The 18,376-nt window shown below is 44.4% G+C and overlaps 1 protein-coding gene across 12 annotated transcripts in view; it reads left to right on the top strand.

The window, feature by feature from the left end:
• Positions 1-18,376, top strand: part of EIF4G3 (eukaryotic translation initiation factor 4 gamma 3) — a 4,880,525-nt gene that overhangs the window by 1,350,939 nt on the left and 3,511,210 nt on the right. For all 12 annotated transcript variants that reach the window (XM_069610350.1, XM_069610349.1, XM_069610345.1 and 9 more), the window contains one exon: positions 13,774-13,882. In XM_069610350.1, the coding sequence (XP_069466451.1) occupies positions 13,774-13,882 (109 nt within the window). The remainder of the gene's footprint in view (positions 1-13,773; positions 13,883-18,376) is intronic.

Below are 18,376 nucleotides of genomic sequence, written 5' to 3'. Positions count from 1 at the left end.
ACTTAACAACAATGACCTTTACCTGTGCTCCCGATTACTACATGTTTAATCAGACCAGTAGCATCTGCTCTTTGCTTGTTTCCAAATTGGATGGCTGCAAACCGATATCTGTAATGTAATAATCACTTCCAGCTAACCTGATCTAGGACACCTGCACCCTAATATATCAATATCCTTCGGATGTGCACAATCCTTCATTGCATCCTTCTAGGTTACACTGTGATGTTTATGTCCTGCTGACTTGCACTGCGACATTTAGTCCCAGCTCGCTTGCACTGAGATGTCTGCACCCAGGCTGATTCTTTACACTGTGATACTTGCCCTCTGCTGGTTGTTGATAGGGTTGGAGGTATCAGGTAATAATATCCCCATATAAATGGTCGCCGTAAATAATATCGCCGGGAAAATGTTGTGGCGATATTATTTGGGTGACCATATATATGGGGACAGGGGCAAAAAAATGTTCCATGCAATAATGTCGCCAAAAAACCGGACATTTTTCGGCGAGATTTTTGCATGGCGAGATTTTTGGGGCGACATTATTACATGGAACCGGGTTGGAGTCTGTTAGGCACACTAAACCTGGTTGTTGTCTGATAAGGAGTGAGTGAAATGTAAAATTGAAATATGTTGGTTGTATGAGGAGTTAGTTGGGGGAAGAGTGGGTTGGGAGGATGGGCGGGGTTAGGGTGTGTTAACTTCTTAGATCTTAGTTGTAGGCTCCTTCCTATGATTGAGAGATAGTGGTGGGATCCAGTGTCACATACCTGGGGGATCCGCAGGACAGCGAGGTATTCCTTGAGTCATAGTTTTCTGGGGATTAGGTCACTTTATGTATGGAAATCCAGTTCGTAGTAGAAGTATGGTCAGCTACTTGTTCAAAAGGAGTCTAATAGGATCCTGCATAAGTTGCAGTTGGATTCAAACCAATGACTGGAACAGAGCCTAAACTTTCATCTGTCTAGGACAATCAACATCCCTTCCACTCCCTCCTTTTCAAAATCTGGTCGCAAAAGGCTGCCCTCATGGCAGAATACAATACCCAGTTACATAATATTACAAGAGATGTTTGCTTGTTTCAACATCGAGGACACTCATTAAAAGAGGCCACTGTTCCGCAGACCATGCTGGCCTGCACTGACTAGAAATTCAAATCTACACAGCTACAGACAGTGACATGTGAATTGAGAAGATAAGCAGCATAGTCTTCATATTATATAACCAGCATTATCAAAACCAATATATCTGGTTTCATAAAGTTAGAGCATAACATATTTTTGAAAAGGAGATCCCTGTGGCTTTGACAAAGCTGGAATTACATTTGTCATTTCATCTTCTAAAAGTATAGCAGTGCTACATTTCAATTCTTTTCCTATGTTACATAAACCCAGGAATGGGTGGAAAACAAGGAAACATAGGTGTGTATTTTACAGCCCACCTTTCAATTTCAGTTCTTTTAATTTACGTGATTGGTGAGCTAATGGTCTCTAAATGCCTTGTTGTTCTGTACAGCATGAAAAATATTGCATTCACTTATTTTAAAGGTTTTTTGTCAAAATCCATCTTTTTAATAAGTGTGTCTCATGGTGGTGGGAGGAAGTTAAAGCTGCATTACCTGCCTTCCTGACTCACACGATTGAGAAGTACCTCATATAACAGAACCTGGCACGTAGGAGTCTGAGAGCTAGGAAGCCGATTTGGCTAATAAAAAGGATAAGCTGTGTTTATCCATTAGGCGTTCCATTGCTCCTTTCACAACCATCTCCCCAAAAGGAGTAATCAGAAAGTTCAACTGCTTACGAGCCTGCTCTGAATCTCTCAAGTCTCCCTTTGAGCAGCACTAGTATTACTGAAGCGAGCACCACTCAGCATTGTTAAGATCAATGTCATCATACTGCACAGTGACTTGCTCACTGTTGAAGGATGCTTCATTGTTAAGAACTTTCTCAATGTGGAATGAGACAACGGAGGGCTAGAAAGGCTGCACGTTTGAAGCTAGTATTGCCGATGACAGTAGGCAGCACCATCAGCCACTGCCAGGCCACCCAATGTGAGTGGATACATTTCCTGGTCGTCTGCTTGCTTTATTGCCCCTGCTAGGGTGCAGCTACCAGACTGGAGAAAAATAGGAAGCTGTGCCTCCAGAAAAGCGCACAAGGATTCAGCATCTCATGATAAGCTAGTTAAAGATCCTAGGTCCACCACCCTACCAATATAATCTATTCCAAGGCCTGAGGCTGATAGGACTCGGATACCCACTTGTTTAATTGCACTTTTTAGTCAGCCCGTTTTTAAAAAAATGTATTTATTTGTTACGGTCTCACCATCTGAAACTGTTGGTCCTGCTGCTAAGGCAAACTATAATACATTTTCCTGCCACCTGGGTCAGTCTCCCTAAGCAACATTCAAACTACGAATGAGGGCTCCAGAATGAGATCAGTTTTACTCCCGAAATACACTCCTCCAGATTACTTTTTGATCATTATGTTTTGCATCATTGCAGCCCTCCCCATAAGCAGAACCTCCAGAGATGAGTTGGTGAATAGATTCTGTAGTTGGAAGGTATGCTCAACAACTGCCACTACTTTGAGCGTAGCCTGTATATTGATCACTTTGGGAACTAATGGAATATGTTGTATGCTATATTTCGGAGGATAAAAAGGAGTAAATGATGGAGATGGTTACAACTTGTATTGTGAGAAATCATTAGTATACTCTTACGTCCCATCCCCTTGTCCATACTTATGGGAGTACCGGTAGAGCGGGGACAGGATTGGATCCTTGGCGCAAACAGTGCTCTTCCCCCTTAAAATTTTAGAGAGCGCAGGGGTTAGACCACATAAGCATAGCGCGACCATGCCCACATCCCTGCCTCTCACGCTCCTTCCACATAGTCTTTCTCTGCATCAGAGGCCTGATGCAGCTTTCTTTTTTTTTTCTCCAGCCACTTCCCTGCAGAAGCTTCAATTCTTCTTTGTTGCTTATTCCCATGCTTACCTCCAAATTTCTACCTGGTAAAGCGCGGTTCGCCTTGTGCACCAGATGTCCCAGGTCATTTTCGGCGGATGACACTTGCACTCTTTGATTAGAATGTTTTGGCCCACCTCATCGCTGGGTTGCCTGTGAGGTCTGTGAGGCAATTTCCTACAAATCCTTCAGAAGTCGACTGACGCGGTGGCAGGACATCTTCAGGATGAAGCCCCTGGAGCTCCTCCAGCCAAGAGGATGAGTAAGTCTTTATTTTCTTTGGCACCCCGCCCAGGAAACTCCTTCCCTGGTGTCAACAGAAGCGGTGGGGCCCATCCGGAGCCCGTTGCGGCTAGCCATCGTAGTTCACTCCAAGGTCTCTGAGGAGACTCCTACCAGCGCCATCGCCGAGGACCCTTTCGGGTCTGCCACCAAGCCCCAGCCCGAGAGATCTTTGGTTTCTATAAAGGCTTATACCGGGGACACCGTCCCCGGGGGTGTTCGCCTCGTACCAGAATCCATTCCGAGGCCTCATCTGCTCTGATTACCGGTCAAATACCCAAAGGCCCAAAAAGGCCTGTGATTCCGGTAGGCCCCGCACCGCAGATCTCCTCAGGAGCTACGTGGCCTGCACGGTGACCTCGGACATTCCTCAGCAGTCCATAGCTCAACGTGTATCTGCTGTCAGTTGCGGAGTCAGATTCCAGCAAAATCCCGAATCGTGAATTACTGGTCACGTCAAAACACATGCCGGGTGAAGCGGGTAGATTTCTGCCTCCATTTCCACAAGGCGCCTTTGCGCTCCAGCATTTTTCACCACGGGTTGAATGGTCGGCCTTTGTCAGAACATGCTCTGAAATTGGGTCCTCCAAGCTTTGCTAGGTGCCTCTACTTCAGGTCCCTCGTCTGAAAGCAGGTTTTTAAAAATGTTTCAGGAACTCATGCACTCAGGACTAATGAGGCAGTATGCCCTCATTAGTCCCTCATGAAGGAGGTGTTAGTCCCCGCTCCTCAGCCGGTGGAATTGCCTGCTCAAACCACGCCACCTCGGTCTGAGTTTTCAAAGGCACTGCCTCTTCCTGCACTTTTGGGAGACATGGGTGAACATCCTTGAAGCACAACAGCTCCTCCTTTACCGAACGAGCTTACACCTCCTTTCCCTTCTCTGCCACTTGGCTGGCCAGATGAGAAGGTGGCGGACCACCAGGACGATGCAACTGAGGACAGTGAGGAGATTCCCATATCTTTCAAGGCGTTCCATGACCAGGTACAATATCTGATGGAGTACATGGCAATCATAGTTCCAGAAACCCCACAGGCGGACAAGGGTGTGTCGTTATTGGTCCTATCCATAAAAGCCATACAAATATTCGGCATAGATCTGCAACCAGATGTGGTAGAGGAAGCCCGAAAGATTTGTTGAAAACCAGCATCAATCCAATGGTGGCAGAGAAGTTCTGTGTCATACACCATTTTCCAGCTCATTCCATGAGTGTGGCAGCAGTGACACTCTTTGGTATGAGCCAATCTTTGTCCTCATCTTCATCTTCCAAGCAGAACCTTCTGGGTCAAGAAGAGTGCCTCCTGGACAGTGCAGGTAATGGAAGCCACCTATCATGATACGGTGGCAAGAGGTATGGCGGTAGGTGCGTCTGTTAGGCAACAAGCACTTCTGAAAGCCACCAATTTCCAACCAGATTTGCAGGAACGGATAATGACCTACCTCTTGATGGGGGTGGAGGTTTAGCCCAGATACGGATGAAGAGTTGAACAAGAAGAACATTTGTGCGCTAACAGCAAAGTCTTTAGCGAAACTGACTACCCCCCTGCAAAACCTCGGTCTTCGGGCCTTCAGAGGTGGTCACAATAGACTGGACAGGTCTCTGAGTGTGCCTCGTAAAAAGCAGGTACTTCCATCATCCCAGGGATTCTTCTCACAACCCGACCCCAGCCCAGAGTCAAAACATTCCAAGTGACTTAATGGTGCATGTGCACAGCACACCAGTGGGTGGAGTGCGACATCATCTTGTCCAGTGGAGGTCAGTAACTTGAGACAACTGGGCCCTTTAAGTTGTCCACACGGTCTACTGTCTCCCTCCTCCCCAAGCCCCCACCCCTATATGCCCTTCTCCCTCAAAAAGGCTCACTCTTTCGAAGGAGAATTCAAAACTGCTCTTCATCAAAGTGATGGAGTGTTCCTCTTGCGGAAGAGGGTGTAGGGGAGAATTCTCATAAATGGCTGATTTCCCTTACCTAAAGAGTCCCCCAGCAGCTTTGCTGGATTTCTAGGATTTATTTTTTCACCTGGTAAGTGTGAGCCTTTTTTCCCACTCTTACATGTGTTTTGCTGTGTGTATTTTCACTGTTTATGTGATCTTGGGCACTGGAGCCTCACCTACTCCATATGCACCATTTTTTGTGTGTGTTACACAGCACCTTCAGTGCAGTGACACAGGGTTGTCTTTGAGACTTCCCCCTGACTCCATTTTTCTGGGGCTGACTACTGTCCACCAGAAACAGGTAAAGTTGTCATTAACTTTATATAGTCACTTTAAACCACAGACCCAGTACACCCCATTTTACATGGAATATTGGAAAGGGTTAACTCTTATCCCTTTTTTGTCTGTACCTCTTGGAGCCTTGTTTCGCTCCCTTAACATTAAGATTTGGCTGATGGCAGTGGTATCTACCCTAACCTTTCTAATGCGATTATATTATATAAACGTGGTATTGTTCCAGGCTATTATATTAGCCTTGAACATAAACCCGCTTGACTAAATACATTTTATTTTGGTTCCAGCTGGGTTTATTTGCCATTTCTTTTTGTTAAAGTCTTTCTCGTGTTTTACTCTGCGTGCCAAACCAGGGATGACTCCTTTGTTTGCTGTCTTTTCACAGGCTTCTGCACAGATGCCCTCCTTAAGGCGCCTGATAGTCTAGCTAGGCAGGATGTGATGGAGGGATCTTCGGCCCCTGCCATGAGTTCCCTTGGTAACCCAAGTCGCACTCTTGTCTGATTGGCTAAGGGGACTGGCCTTGCCAGGCCAGCATCCATGCTGTGTGATTTACAGCCAGGCTGTATGAATGTGGGAAAACTGCATAAAAAGCAGGTCTTTGAGACTGGAAAGACAGTTGCCGCTGGAACGAAAGAACCAACGAGGAACTGAAAGAAGAGGACCCCTTCCACGACTGAACCGCCCGGTGAAGCCCTGCTGCAGGTCTGAATCCGATGACAGAGAAGAACCTCCAGGAAACCTCTTCCCTTGAGCTGGTGGGACCAACCAGTTCGCCCAAACTTCAAGCCAGGACCCCCCCTCTGGTCGAATTCGCTGTACAGAGCTACAGTGGGCCGGATAGCCAGGAAGGTTGGACCTTGCTTGGGTTTTAAGGAGTGTGTTGTTTTGCTCTGCTGCTGGCTTCTTACCTGGTTGGTGCAGGACCCTACAGTCTTCCTACTTCTGATCAGTTCGACAGTCGCTTCATGAACCGTGAGCCTGCAGGAACCACCAGGAACATCCGCCTCAGCTACACCCCCCTCTTTCCGTTTTAGGGTACTGTGCAAATCCGGTTGCCCGTTTCGTTCAACTGCGGTGAAAGTGTTCGAAATCTTTCTCCAATCCGAGGGCTTTCCTTCTCTTCTTTTTGAACTAACTTTTCTACCAACCAACCTCGTCCGGAATCTGTGCCACAAACTTTACCCCAAACTACCCTGAACTGTGTGATCTTGAGCAAAAGACTTTTGACCCATTGACTTTGCCCCTAAGCCTTTTCAAGCTGATCTCCTCAATGTAGTCTCTCTTGTTCAATTGCCCAGAGTACTTACCTGTTGGTGTTGCCTAATTTCTAATAACTTTGTCTTTCCCTCCCTTTTAAATTGCTGGAGTGCCAGTTTGCTCCCACTTCATTTTGTGAGCTTAACTTGTCTGGAATTTAAGGGAAGTGGTGTGGTGTATTTATGATTGTGATTTTTAACTTGCTTAGAATAGTGAAATGTTATACAACTGTTGAGTAAATAAATAATTATTCTTTTACTTAGAAACCTTGAGTCAGTGTTTGCCTGAATCACGGTAATTGCTGTCCTTTGTGTAACTATTTGTACTGCTCACTTACTCTTGAGATAAGTCTGGCTGCTCTGCTACTGCTTCCACTATAACTGTGTAGTACAGGCTTGTTCCAAAGGTGAAATTGTACTGTCACTTGTAGTCTTAATTGTGTGTAGTATTCCCAAAGGGTACTGCATATAATTCTGCCTAACAGAGGGCCAGGGGTTTTATTCAAGGTTCTTAACTGTTTCGAAGAACAAGAGGGCTTAGTGGCAACATTCCTGCGCCTGAAAGGCATACACATGTGTCCCTACCTGGATGACTAGCTAATCGGGGCACTGTCCGCAGCAAAAGCATCTCAACAACTTCATTCTCGATCTGATGCATGCCCTGGGACTGTCTGTCAATGTGAAAAAGTCTATGCCAATCCCCATTCAGAGACTGGAATACATAGGTTTCATCTGGGACTCCGAGAGGGGCAACGCCTTTCCTACAGAGGAGAGGATTTGTGATCTACTGGAAACGACCTCACTGTTCCTCTCACATGCTCAAACAGCATGATGGTTCCTGTGCTTGCTGGGCCTGATGGTGGCATCCGTCCTGCCAGTGCCTATGCGCAGGTTTGGATGCGTCCAACGCAACTGCACGACAGCCTCATGGTCTCAATTGTCAGAACCTTTGACAGCCCTGGTATCCATTCCAGCGTGGTTACAGCTGGACTTGCTGTAGTGGTTAGACAGTGTCAACAAAATGCGAATTGCAGCACTTTTTCAGGTTCCTCTCCATCAGTATGGACTCTTCACTCTCAGGGTGGGGAGCAACAGATCCACAACAAATAGAACAACCCTGGTGCTCGGGACATATACACTTCTTGGCGCTGAAGGTAGCTTTCCTATCTCTCAAGGCTTTCTCACCGATCATAGCAGGCTTGTGGGTCCTCATCCTGACAATGTTCTCACAATGTTTTATATAAACAAGCAGAAAGGCATCAAGTCAATGAAGTTGTGTTCCATGGCATTCCATCTTTAGGAATGCGCACTGAGCCACAATATCTCGGTACAGGCAGCCCATCTAGAGACAGCGGTGAATGTTCAAGCAGATGAGCTAAGCAGGTCGTCAGCTACCAACCACGAATAGGAGTTCAATGTTCGGGTCCTCATGGAGTTAAGAGTCCAAGGGCCACCGACTGGTGGACTTGTTCACAGCAGAGTGGCACAGCAAGTTCACCATTTTGCCGCATGGAAGGGAAGAGGGAGAGATTAATTGGGGGACGCGTTGTCATGAAACAATCTGTTCGATTACACTTTCCCTCTTCCTCTGATCCCGGTTTTCAGACCCACTGCTCATTGCATATAGACCATCTCTCCTTCTCTATCTGAATCTTGCTCACCAGCATCAAGGCATGGTGGTGCACACATGCCCTCTATCGCTGTCCTTGGCTCTCTGCCACCTGAAAAACTAACCTATGCACACTTGCGCCTTTCTGATGACAACCTCAGGGCAATGTGATCATCTAGAAAGACTTTCACCTGCTCCCAGCTCGCCAGCGAGTGGCTTCAGTTCTACCACTAGATGCTGGGGGAAAAAAGCAAGGTCCACTCCAGGTATCCATTCATGACATACTTTCATTTCTTTCAGGCTTGATCCAAACGGGAAACCGAGTATCCTCATACCAGACTTACCTTGTGGCAATTGGAGCCTGCCTTTCTAACAATGGTAGGGTGGGTTAATTCGCCAATACAGAAAAAAAGGGCATTTTTGGGGACTAGTTCCCCAGTCCCCCACCCCCCCCCATCAGAAATCCTATTGCAACCTGGTATCTTAACATTGTCTTGACAGCACTGGCACACAAGCCGTTCATGCCGATGGCTTCTATTGACCTACGCTTAATGTCTTGAAAGACTGCTTTCTTGGTAGAAATTACTTTTGACCACTGCGTTATCGAGCTTCAAGGCCTATTGGCAGAGGAACCCTGGCTATTTGTCATTGTATCGGGACAAAGTGGTTCTAAGGACATATCCATACTTGCCTATAGTTGTTTCTGATTTTCACATGAACCAGGAGATCACATTGCTTGTATTTTTTCAACCCTCAATGGGAGGCTGATCGCACACTTCATAACTTGGATGTTAGAAGAGCCTTGAAGTTCTATCTCAGGAGGTTTAGGCCTGTCTGGTCCTCAGGCGGATTATTTGTCCCTTTCTGAGGAGTAAGCCCTGGCAAACGGTCAGCTAAAATGACAGTTGCTATGTGGATAGTTTCATGCATTTCCCATGCATGAGGTTCAAGGCAAAACGCAATCTTAAGGTCTGCACGCATACCTAAGAAGGGCAAAGTGCACAGCAGTAGCTTTTCAGCGCCATGTGCCTAGGGAGGCTATCGACAAAGCAGCCACTTGTGCATCTCCATCAGCTTTTAGCAAGCATTGTGCACTGGATTCCAGCTCCGTAGCAGATGTGCAATTCGGGCAAGCAGAACTAAGACATTTTTTGCTTCAGTTTAGTGCCATCCTCCTGGGGTGAATAGTAGTGCTTGGTACTTTTCCATAAGTATGGAGGAACAGGGACGGGATGTTGGAGTAAGGAAAAGTTACTCATCATAGTGACTACTGTACTCCTAGTCTCATATCCCCCTTCCCCCATACGCCCGCCCTCTGACCCCCTAAAACTATTTAGCTTGGTCCTCCGTTCCTGTCGGCGGATCAAGGGAGTGAGGGGAAGGAGGTCAAGAGGCGGGGCTGTGAGCGTAGTCGCACTATGTGCCTGTGGCCTGCCCCCACGCTCTCTAAAATGTAAAGGCGAAGTGCTGTGCTTGCTAAGGCTCCAATCCAGTCCCTGCTTCGTGAGAACTCCCATAAGTATGGAGGAAAGGGCACATAGGACTAATAGTACAGTTGTCACTATGGTGAGAAACGTTTTCTCTTCCACTGATATAGCTGTTCTTTCCAGCACCAGATATTACCTTTACATCTTGAGTAGGCAAGCGCTCATTTACAGTAAAAGGTCACTAGTAGAGTCACTGGTCTATTAACTGCTTCTTTGACCAACAAAACAGCCTTTCCAGGAGACGGAAGTCTCACTACCAGCACACATTCCATTCGAAGAGTTAAATGATGATGCAACCATTGGTGACCATGCCTAAACTTCTTGGAACCACAAAACAATGAATGAGGTATTTTGCGTTCCAAAATCCTGAAATGGGAGGGAGTATCAAAAGCATTACTCCGTCTTGACAGCTATCCCAAGAAGCAGTAGGGTGCTCAGCACAGAATTGCTTTCTTTTCGCTCAGGTTTTCTAGTCCTGGCCACAAATGTCCAACCAAGAGACATGCTTAACACATGGACTTGCTTGTTCAAGATTTCCGAGGTATTTTATAAAAAGGCCTTATTTAAAGGATACCCACTGTTAAATGGGGAAACTTGACCTGCGCCTTTTGCTTGATGGAAAGGATGGGAGCAGTTATGCGGTGCACTTAGTAAACATAAAACGTATAATTAGACCAAGGAACAAAAGCTCCATCAGCTATTCCGAATATGACAAAAAACACTGGCTGTGCATTACAAATTTGAAAGACGCATGCATTCACATACCAAAAATGCAGGAAGTTAATCATATAGTGGTGGACAATCAAAATGAACAGTACAAATTCCTCACTCAAATTGGCCCACTCTGCTTCTCAAAGTGCATGGTTTTGGTGATTGCTCACTTGAGAAAAGTAAAATGTTTTGATTTGTACACCTACCTGTAACACTGGTTTATGAAGCCTGTTTCTTTAAACAATTAATGCAGCAAGGTTTTCAGAGATTTCCAAATGTCAGATTCCACTAGGTGCAAGAGTAAACTTGGCCAATCTACACCTCAACTTGTACAGAAGTGCCATTCTTTAGCAGTTACGTTAAGATTGAAGAATGAATCAAGTGTGTCCATAGTAGGAGAGATGATTTTTTTTAATGCCAGAATTCTGCTCGTCACTATTCTGATGGCTTTCCAGGCCTCCTTTCACAAGGGATTATGGCCTCTTTCATAGTCATTGTTCCTCATGTGCAGCGGCACATTATACCTCCTCAGTAGTGTTGGAAGACCATTGGTGGCAATAAACATAACCTGACTCTGACCCAGCCATCAGCAATGTCTCTGCACTGTTAAGATATGATATGTAATTTATAACGCGCCTGTACACAAGTGTTTCTAGGCACGAAACAAAACAAAAAATCTCCTTCAAGGTAAGAAGGAAACAAGCTTTGCAAACACTAATAATGGTCATATCCATTGGAGGGTTGCAGAGAGCACATTGATCCATTCACGACTCTGAGTACCTGGTCAATCATAAAAAGAAACTAATTTACATACATGCTGGTATAATCGTAGTTCACAAGTAGTTTTTCCAATCCACATCAAGTTCTGTTCTGATTCAGATAATTCTCCTTAGAACTGACTTGCTTTAAGCTGGTTAGGAGTAGATGTGATGTGAAGGAGGTTAAAACCCCCGAAGGAGGGCTCCACCCCACAGAACCAAATAGTGAAGACTACTCAAGGGCCGGAACTGCCAACCGGAATATCCTTGGAAAAGGAGACTGAGCAGGTTTGAGTTGGATGGAGCACCCAAGAAGACAGGAGTGACGTCAACAAGTTAGTGGTGTTGTGAAGGCAAAGGAACACTAATAGGGTCACGTTCTATATCCCAACACCTACATAGATGGGCAGGCAACCCCACTAATGGGAGGAGAAGCAGGTTTTCATGTGGACAAGCTCTTTAGGCCTTGGGCGAATTTCCTTCTAGGGCAGTGCGCAGGGGAACAAAGGACCAAGAAAAAAGGATCTGAGAAGAGACCCAGAAAAGCCTCAAGCGAGGGGAGGAATGAGTTTGCTAGATCTTTCTAGTCAATACGCTTGCACACTAGTGCAAACATGTAGGGCCTTAAGCATAAGAGCTCTGTAGGTCCGAGGAACTGCTCCAAAGTATGTACAGCAGTCAGAGGGGCCACAGGTGGCCTAGGAAGAGCAGAACGGGAGATTTGAGTGAAGCATTGGTTGTGTATGCTAGGAACTGCCACATGCAGGGAAGAGAGCACAGGAAGGGCACAAGGACCGCTCTAAATGGTGAGTGAGGCAGAGAAGAGAAATGAGGGAAAGTACAGCTTGCATGCCAGGAGCTACCACCTGTAAAAGAGGGAGTCACTGGGGGAAGCCTCAGGAGTTGACTATCAGGATTCCTGCAGGAGGCAGACAGGCTGCAGAGAGGCTGACGGAATGAAGACGGTGGCCTTGTATGTCAGATGCAGTCTCCCCCTCCTCTCTGAACATAATATAGTTTTAGGTAAATTGATGGGCAGTTCTTTTGAGCCTATGCACAATTCTGACCAGCACCATCTTTTGTTGAAGCTTTTCCTTGTGGATATTGTATAGCTAGAAGGATTGTTGAGATGTAGCCTCGGTGACGTCACGTTTTTACTTAGACGAGACAATATAATTGCTATTTTGTCCCATAATCCCTTGACTCGGAGGTCCTTCATACGCCAAATATTAAAAGGGCAGTTTGTAGTTTTTGGATTGAACTAAAAATATGTCAAATACAAACAGTTCACTAAGTTATGAGTTGATATGTATCGGTTTTCCGGCCTCCAAACAGTCCATTGCTTAGATGGGCGCAGTGTCAGAAGGTGGAGAAAGCCTTTGACCGGGAGAAATAGGGCTCATTCGGTTTGTGGAAAGTCAGCCACTTCAGCTTTTAGAAATAGTGCCATTCAGGAAATATGCAAAGCAGCAGTCTCGAAATGTCTGTTTTTGACCCAGGCACTAACTATGGCTCAGGTGATAGATCACACGCCCGTGTTGATAACGTTTCTCGTACAAATCTTTGCTTGACGGTATATAGCATCCCTTTCTATTTTTCTCTACTTACATGGTATTCTCCACTCAGTTTTACGGGGACGGTTTTGCTATTTCTTTCAGTCTGGATGAGTATTAATTAAAACCACAAGACGCAGAAGGAATGTTTACTAGTAATTGTAGCTCCTTCGTAGATAACAGTATTGCATTCATAAACAAACCACCCTCCTCGCGGCGAGGATCTCGCCTTTGCAACCCCGGAGTATAATTGACAGAATAATGCACGTGAGAATCCTTGCGCCACAAATTAACCAACTCAAATTGACGTGAAAGGCACCGTTAGACTCTGAATAATAAGCTTGGATCCATGCCCATCTGTTTTCCTGTTTTCAAGCTCGGAAGCAATACAAATGTGGCATCAATTTGCTTTTTCGAGGTGAAATTGTCAAAAGTAAAACAAACTTAAGAGAAACACATGTATCTGTTTTTATAAAGGTTTTTTTGTCAGTGTTTAATGTTTCAAAAATGCATGTAGGTCAAGATATTTAGTTACGAGTTTGATGAAGATAGGCTGGAAAACTGGGATTGCAAGTACCTTTTCTTATCAGGTGTTGGGCAAAGTTGTGAGCAACATCAGGACTTGATGCTTTAAATGAATGTTGCTGGTGAAGCATAAGAGCTACACGAATGAGACCTAAGGAAGGTATTATTGCATCTTCCCATATGAAACTGCAACAACAGGCGACTCTTTAGAATACATGTATTGTGGACAATCAATTTTACTGGTTCATTGTCTCATTAACAATAGTGTAGGGCTATCACATCCAGATAGCTGTCACAGCCAGGTTTAACACTGCTTCCAGGCCAAAGCTATACCAACTTTTACCCATTGCACTGGAGCCTCTATTAATGCTCTGGTTTGTTCATTTTGCAGTACCCGCACAGTGCTCCCCAGTATGTTGGGCCACCGCAGCAGTATCCGGTACAGCCACCAGGCCCAAGCCCTTTCTATCCGGGGCCAGGTGAATTTGCCAGTGCCTATGGTAAGAACGCTCTTTTCTACACATTGATATCAAGTTCTAGTTAATGTTATTGGGGTTTGTTGTATGAATCATGTAGCAGAGTGTGTTTTGCAAGATTGCTGAATCAGCACCAGGAAGAAATGCTGAACAAAAGGTAGAAGCAATTAGGAAAAAAGATGCATTCAGTAGTTGAGGAGTCCGGTATGTTGTTAGTATACCAATCTAAAATGAGCTGCTCGAAGATCTTCATAGTAGCAAGGCATTGCTTTAATTTTGATTGAATGTTGTAGTCTTTTGTAACTATTTAATCCATCCACTTCTAATCCATCCTTCCATAGTTTATACACTTTTTTTCATCTAATACTCTGTCATGTAGAGAAGGGCCGAGTAGCTCACATTTATAGGGTTTTATCATGCAACATCCCTGAAGGACTTGGAAAATGTTTCTTTCTTGTGCTCATTTTCCGATCTGTTTTTGTACTTCTTGATGAAGATGGTGAATGGGAAACCTAACTTTGTAGTCCCAATTCAGTTCCTTACATTCTGACTATTTGTGTTAAAGGGGTGCTAGGAGAAGGCACATTACCGCCAAGGACAGATTTCAGATTCGTGCACAAAGTTTCTCCCTCATCGGATAGTTTGCACTGCATGACCACCTTCATGTTTAGTACTTCTTATACCAATGGCATACCACGTGTTTAATTGTTCTTGGGAGTGTTGATGTTTAGTAGACCAAGGGAAAGTCACATGTAATATTAAAGCTGCAGAAGGAAGGAGGAAGAGTATGAATTTTTAAAAGGAACGACTAGAGAATGCGCTTATAAGATTCAATAAAACTTTACATTGTGCTGCTGTGCCAGACCAATCGAATGAGGATTTTAGTAATATGCTAATCAGTTAAGTGTTTGATCTGCTTTCATTGTACTTCAATAAGGTGCTTTATTCTCATAAAGTGTCTGAAGAAGCGAATAATCTTTATTATCTGTTATGGTGACTAGGGAAGGAGATGGCTAAATGAAGTGTCAGAGTTGGTGAACCTGGAGAACATTTGCGAAATGAGGGTTGACACAAGATGTATTACTGTATCTAGAGGAAAGTATCCTGGCTGATCCATCAGAGAGAGACCACCACAAATATTCAATGTACTCGAAGTTCGTGCATTTTGAGAAACTGGGAGGAGACCTTGGGGATATGGATCTAAGGATACTAAGGAACATTGGGCCCTTTGCTCACTTGTTGAACAATGCTATTTTCTCTACTCCTTGCCACACTCAAACTCTGTACTCATCAATCAGAAACCTACTCACATTACAGTATAAAGCAATCTATTGATATGACTAAAAAGGAACCCTCATTGGAATCCACCTAAAAGTGAAATCCTTGCTTATCTCCCTTATTACCCTATGTCCCTCCATGGTAGTCTTTCAGGTTCTTCCTTCTTGTGTTACCATTTCTCTATACTCTCCAGTATTTACTGTCTTCTAAGTACCAATACTAGAACATAAATCCCTTTCTTCCTTATGGTTTGTTGAGCGCTCACCTGCTTTTTTCTATTCCGGCTTCCCTCCGCTTAGTTATTGTATTCCTGGACCATCTCGACCCTTATCAAAAATGAATTTCTACACTGCCATAAAGTGTGATTCACGTCCTGTGGCATAATGTCAGGTGCCGTGACTATCGAGGGGTCCTCAGGAGCCATGTTATAATGTCTATCAAGCCACTCCCCCAACCTACAAAATCTTGTTAAAGTCACATGAGATACTAGTTTAGGTAATGCATGGGCTACTTGACAACAGTGCACTGCTTTTCTAGATAAACGGACGCTGGAGTGGGGAAAAGGAGAATTATTTCTTTAGTACTCTCCCCTTTCCTGTGTTACGTTCTCCTAGGAGTCAAAATCAGGTCTGTCAAGTTCTCTCCTGTTGTCCTGATTTGCCAAGCTTGAACCATTCAGAAAAGTATTAATCCCGTTGAATCGCAGGAAAAAGTTTCATGTTGCATTGTGGTTCCTTTCCCAGTAACACTGACAATGATGGTCTATAGTAAAACATTCTCTTTTTATTTATTTATATGGCGCCAGTAGCCTGCGAGCATCAGGGCGCCGTAACAAGAACACAAGGTGCAACAGAAAGACGGTACATGAGAGGGATACAATATGGGCCTAGCGAGGTGTGAATTGGGGTCTCAGTGGAACAACAGGGATTTCAGTTGGCAACAGATTTTTTTAGGTTCTTTAAGTAGCCTTAAGCCAAGTGGAAGGGTGTTCAAAATGTTGGCAGTCTGCACAGGGAATGATATTCCCAGGCTGTTTGCCCGTTTGAAGGTGGTGTTTCTGACCAGGGCAAGTGTAGGTTCCTTGGAGGTTCGTAGATGGGCACCAGGTATTTAATGTAGACTGGGATGTTATAAGTCTTTATGGACAAGCGTTGCTGTCTTGAATTGTGGACATGCCATGACAGGGTGCCAGTGGAGGTCTTGTCGATAGTACGAGATATGGTCTGTTCTGGATTTGTTTTTAATGATGCAGACTGCATTGTTATGTATTACCTGCAAAGTCTGTATGTTCTTTTTGTGGGCGCTGATCAGGAGGGTGTTCCTTTAGTCCAGCCTGGACAAAATAATTGCACGAGCAACGACTGCACAATTGGACTCCCAGAGGAACGGCCATAGGTTTTTCAGTAGTCTGAGTTAGTAGGAGCAGTTTCTTACAGTTTGATTCATGCGTGCATCAGCATTTAGTAGGGAGTCTAGATGGAAACCTAGAGTCTTAACACTCTTAGACACTTGGATGCAGCAGTCCTGTATGGAGAAGGATAGGTACCTAGGGTTAAGTTTGGAGCTTGTGTGTGCTCTGCCAAATGTCATCAACTCCGCCCTATTGCCATTGAGGTACATACAATTTGAGTTCATCCATGCCTCGATGTGATCCTATGAGGTTTGCAACGTGGACGAGTCAAGAATGTAGTCTCTGTTTTTTTCAAACTATGCTGATGACACAGCTAGTCCTTGAATTATCCATATTGAGGTTGTCTAAGAGGTCGCACATTGGTCTGATGTATAGGTAAAAAAGTAGTGGGGACATGCATGCTCCCTGGGGGATGCCACAGGTCATGCGTGCGGCTCGTGGAGTTGCATCTCCCCAGCAAACTCTTGATGTGCGCTGCGAGAGAGAGCAAAAACTGGACCCGTTTGATGCTATCACTGCTACATAGTTCTATTTCTCCAAGTATGTGGAGTAGGTGGTCGTGGTCTATAAGGTCAAATGCCACTGATAAGTCGAGTAATACGAACAGGCCAGCATTGCCTTTATCTGTGATGTTCAACATATGGGATTGGAGATCCAAGAGTGCAGTCCCTGTGCTGTGGTGTGGACGAAAACCAGATTGCCTACAGTAAAGAACAATTGCTTCAACGAAGAACTGTAGTTGTCTGGTGGCACTTTTGTCCAGTATTTGTAGCAAGAAGTTATAATTTGTGATGGGACGTAAATTGCTAGGTTCTTTGGGCTCAAGGCCAGGGTTTTTAACTAAACGTGTAATGGTGACCTTCTTAATTGTGTCCGAGACCTGGTTACTATAGAAGGAAGGAGTTGACCAATCTGACAAGGAAAGGTGCCAAGATTTCTTTGTGTTCCCGTATGAGGCCGGGGGAATCACTTTTTCCTGACATTGTGAGGGGCGTATGGTGGACAGTGTATTCATCATGTCTGAGATGGTAATAGTGGAGAAATTGAATTTGACAGTCTCCTTTATTTACTAGTTTGTGGGGAAGAAGCAGGGTGATCATGTGCCTATTTACATTGTGTTTAATCTTAGAACATGCCTTGTTAACTTTTTCCTTCGAAGGCCCATTGTATACTAAGGCAGTGGCCTTTGGGGCCGCGAGTGTGGATGAAGTGCCTGACGTTTCCAAGGATTTTATGATTTCAAAGAGTTTTTTGGTGTTATTGAACTCCTCGATTTGCTTGTTAAAGACATTTTTCTTAGTTTCACAGATAGCCAGTTTGTATTTTTTGTCTAAGGCTTTACAAGTACTTTTAGTTGCTTCAGATGGATATTTTAGCCATTTTGCTTCAGCTTGTCTTTTGCATTATTTTCATTAGGCTCAATTCCTGGCTATTCCATTTTTGATGGGACGTGTTTTCTCCAGCTAGTTTACTCCTAATCGGGGCTATTTTTTTTTTTTTTTTTATTAAAACAAAAATTTTGTTTTTGATGCATACGCAACTTTACAAAATATACATCGAGATTCAATACACCTCTTCAACAAACATATAAGCACATAGATATAAATACAGAAAAGGCATAATTGAAATATATACGAAGGAAAAATAGTTACGTTTATAAAACTCTAATTTCTTAGCAAAATCATTCGTATACACAATATACATACTATAAAATAAATCTCATTACTTGGCAAAGTTAAGTCTAAACTACATGCGATTCAAGAGCTACATCTATAATTTTCACTAAACGGACAGTCGCAAGAATTATCGAGTTACATGACCCCCACATA

This window comes from Ambystoma mexicanum, chromosome 8, assembly GCF_040938575.1.
Source record: "Ambystoma mexicanum isolate Mex_15411 chromosome 8, UKY_AmexF1_1, whole genome shotgun sequence".
NCBI lineage: Eukaryota > Metazoa > Chordata > Amphibia > Caudata > Ambystomatidae > Ambystoma > Ambystoma mexicanum.
The sequence above is the reverse complement of the archived record's forward strand: the minus strand, read 5'-3'. Positions and strand labels throughout refer to the sequence as shown.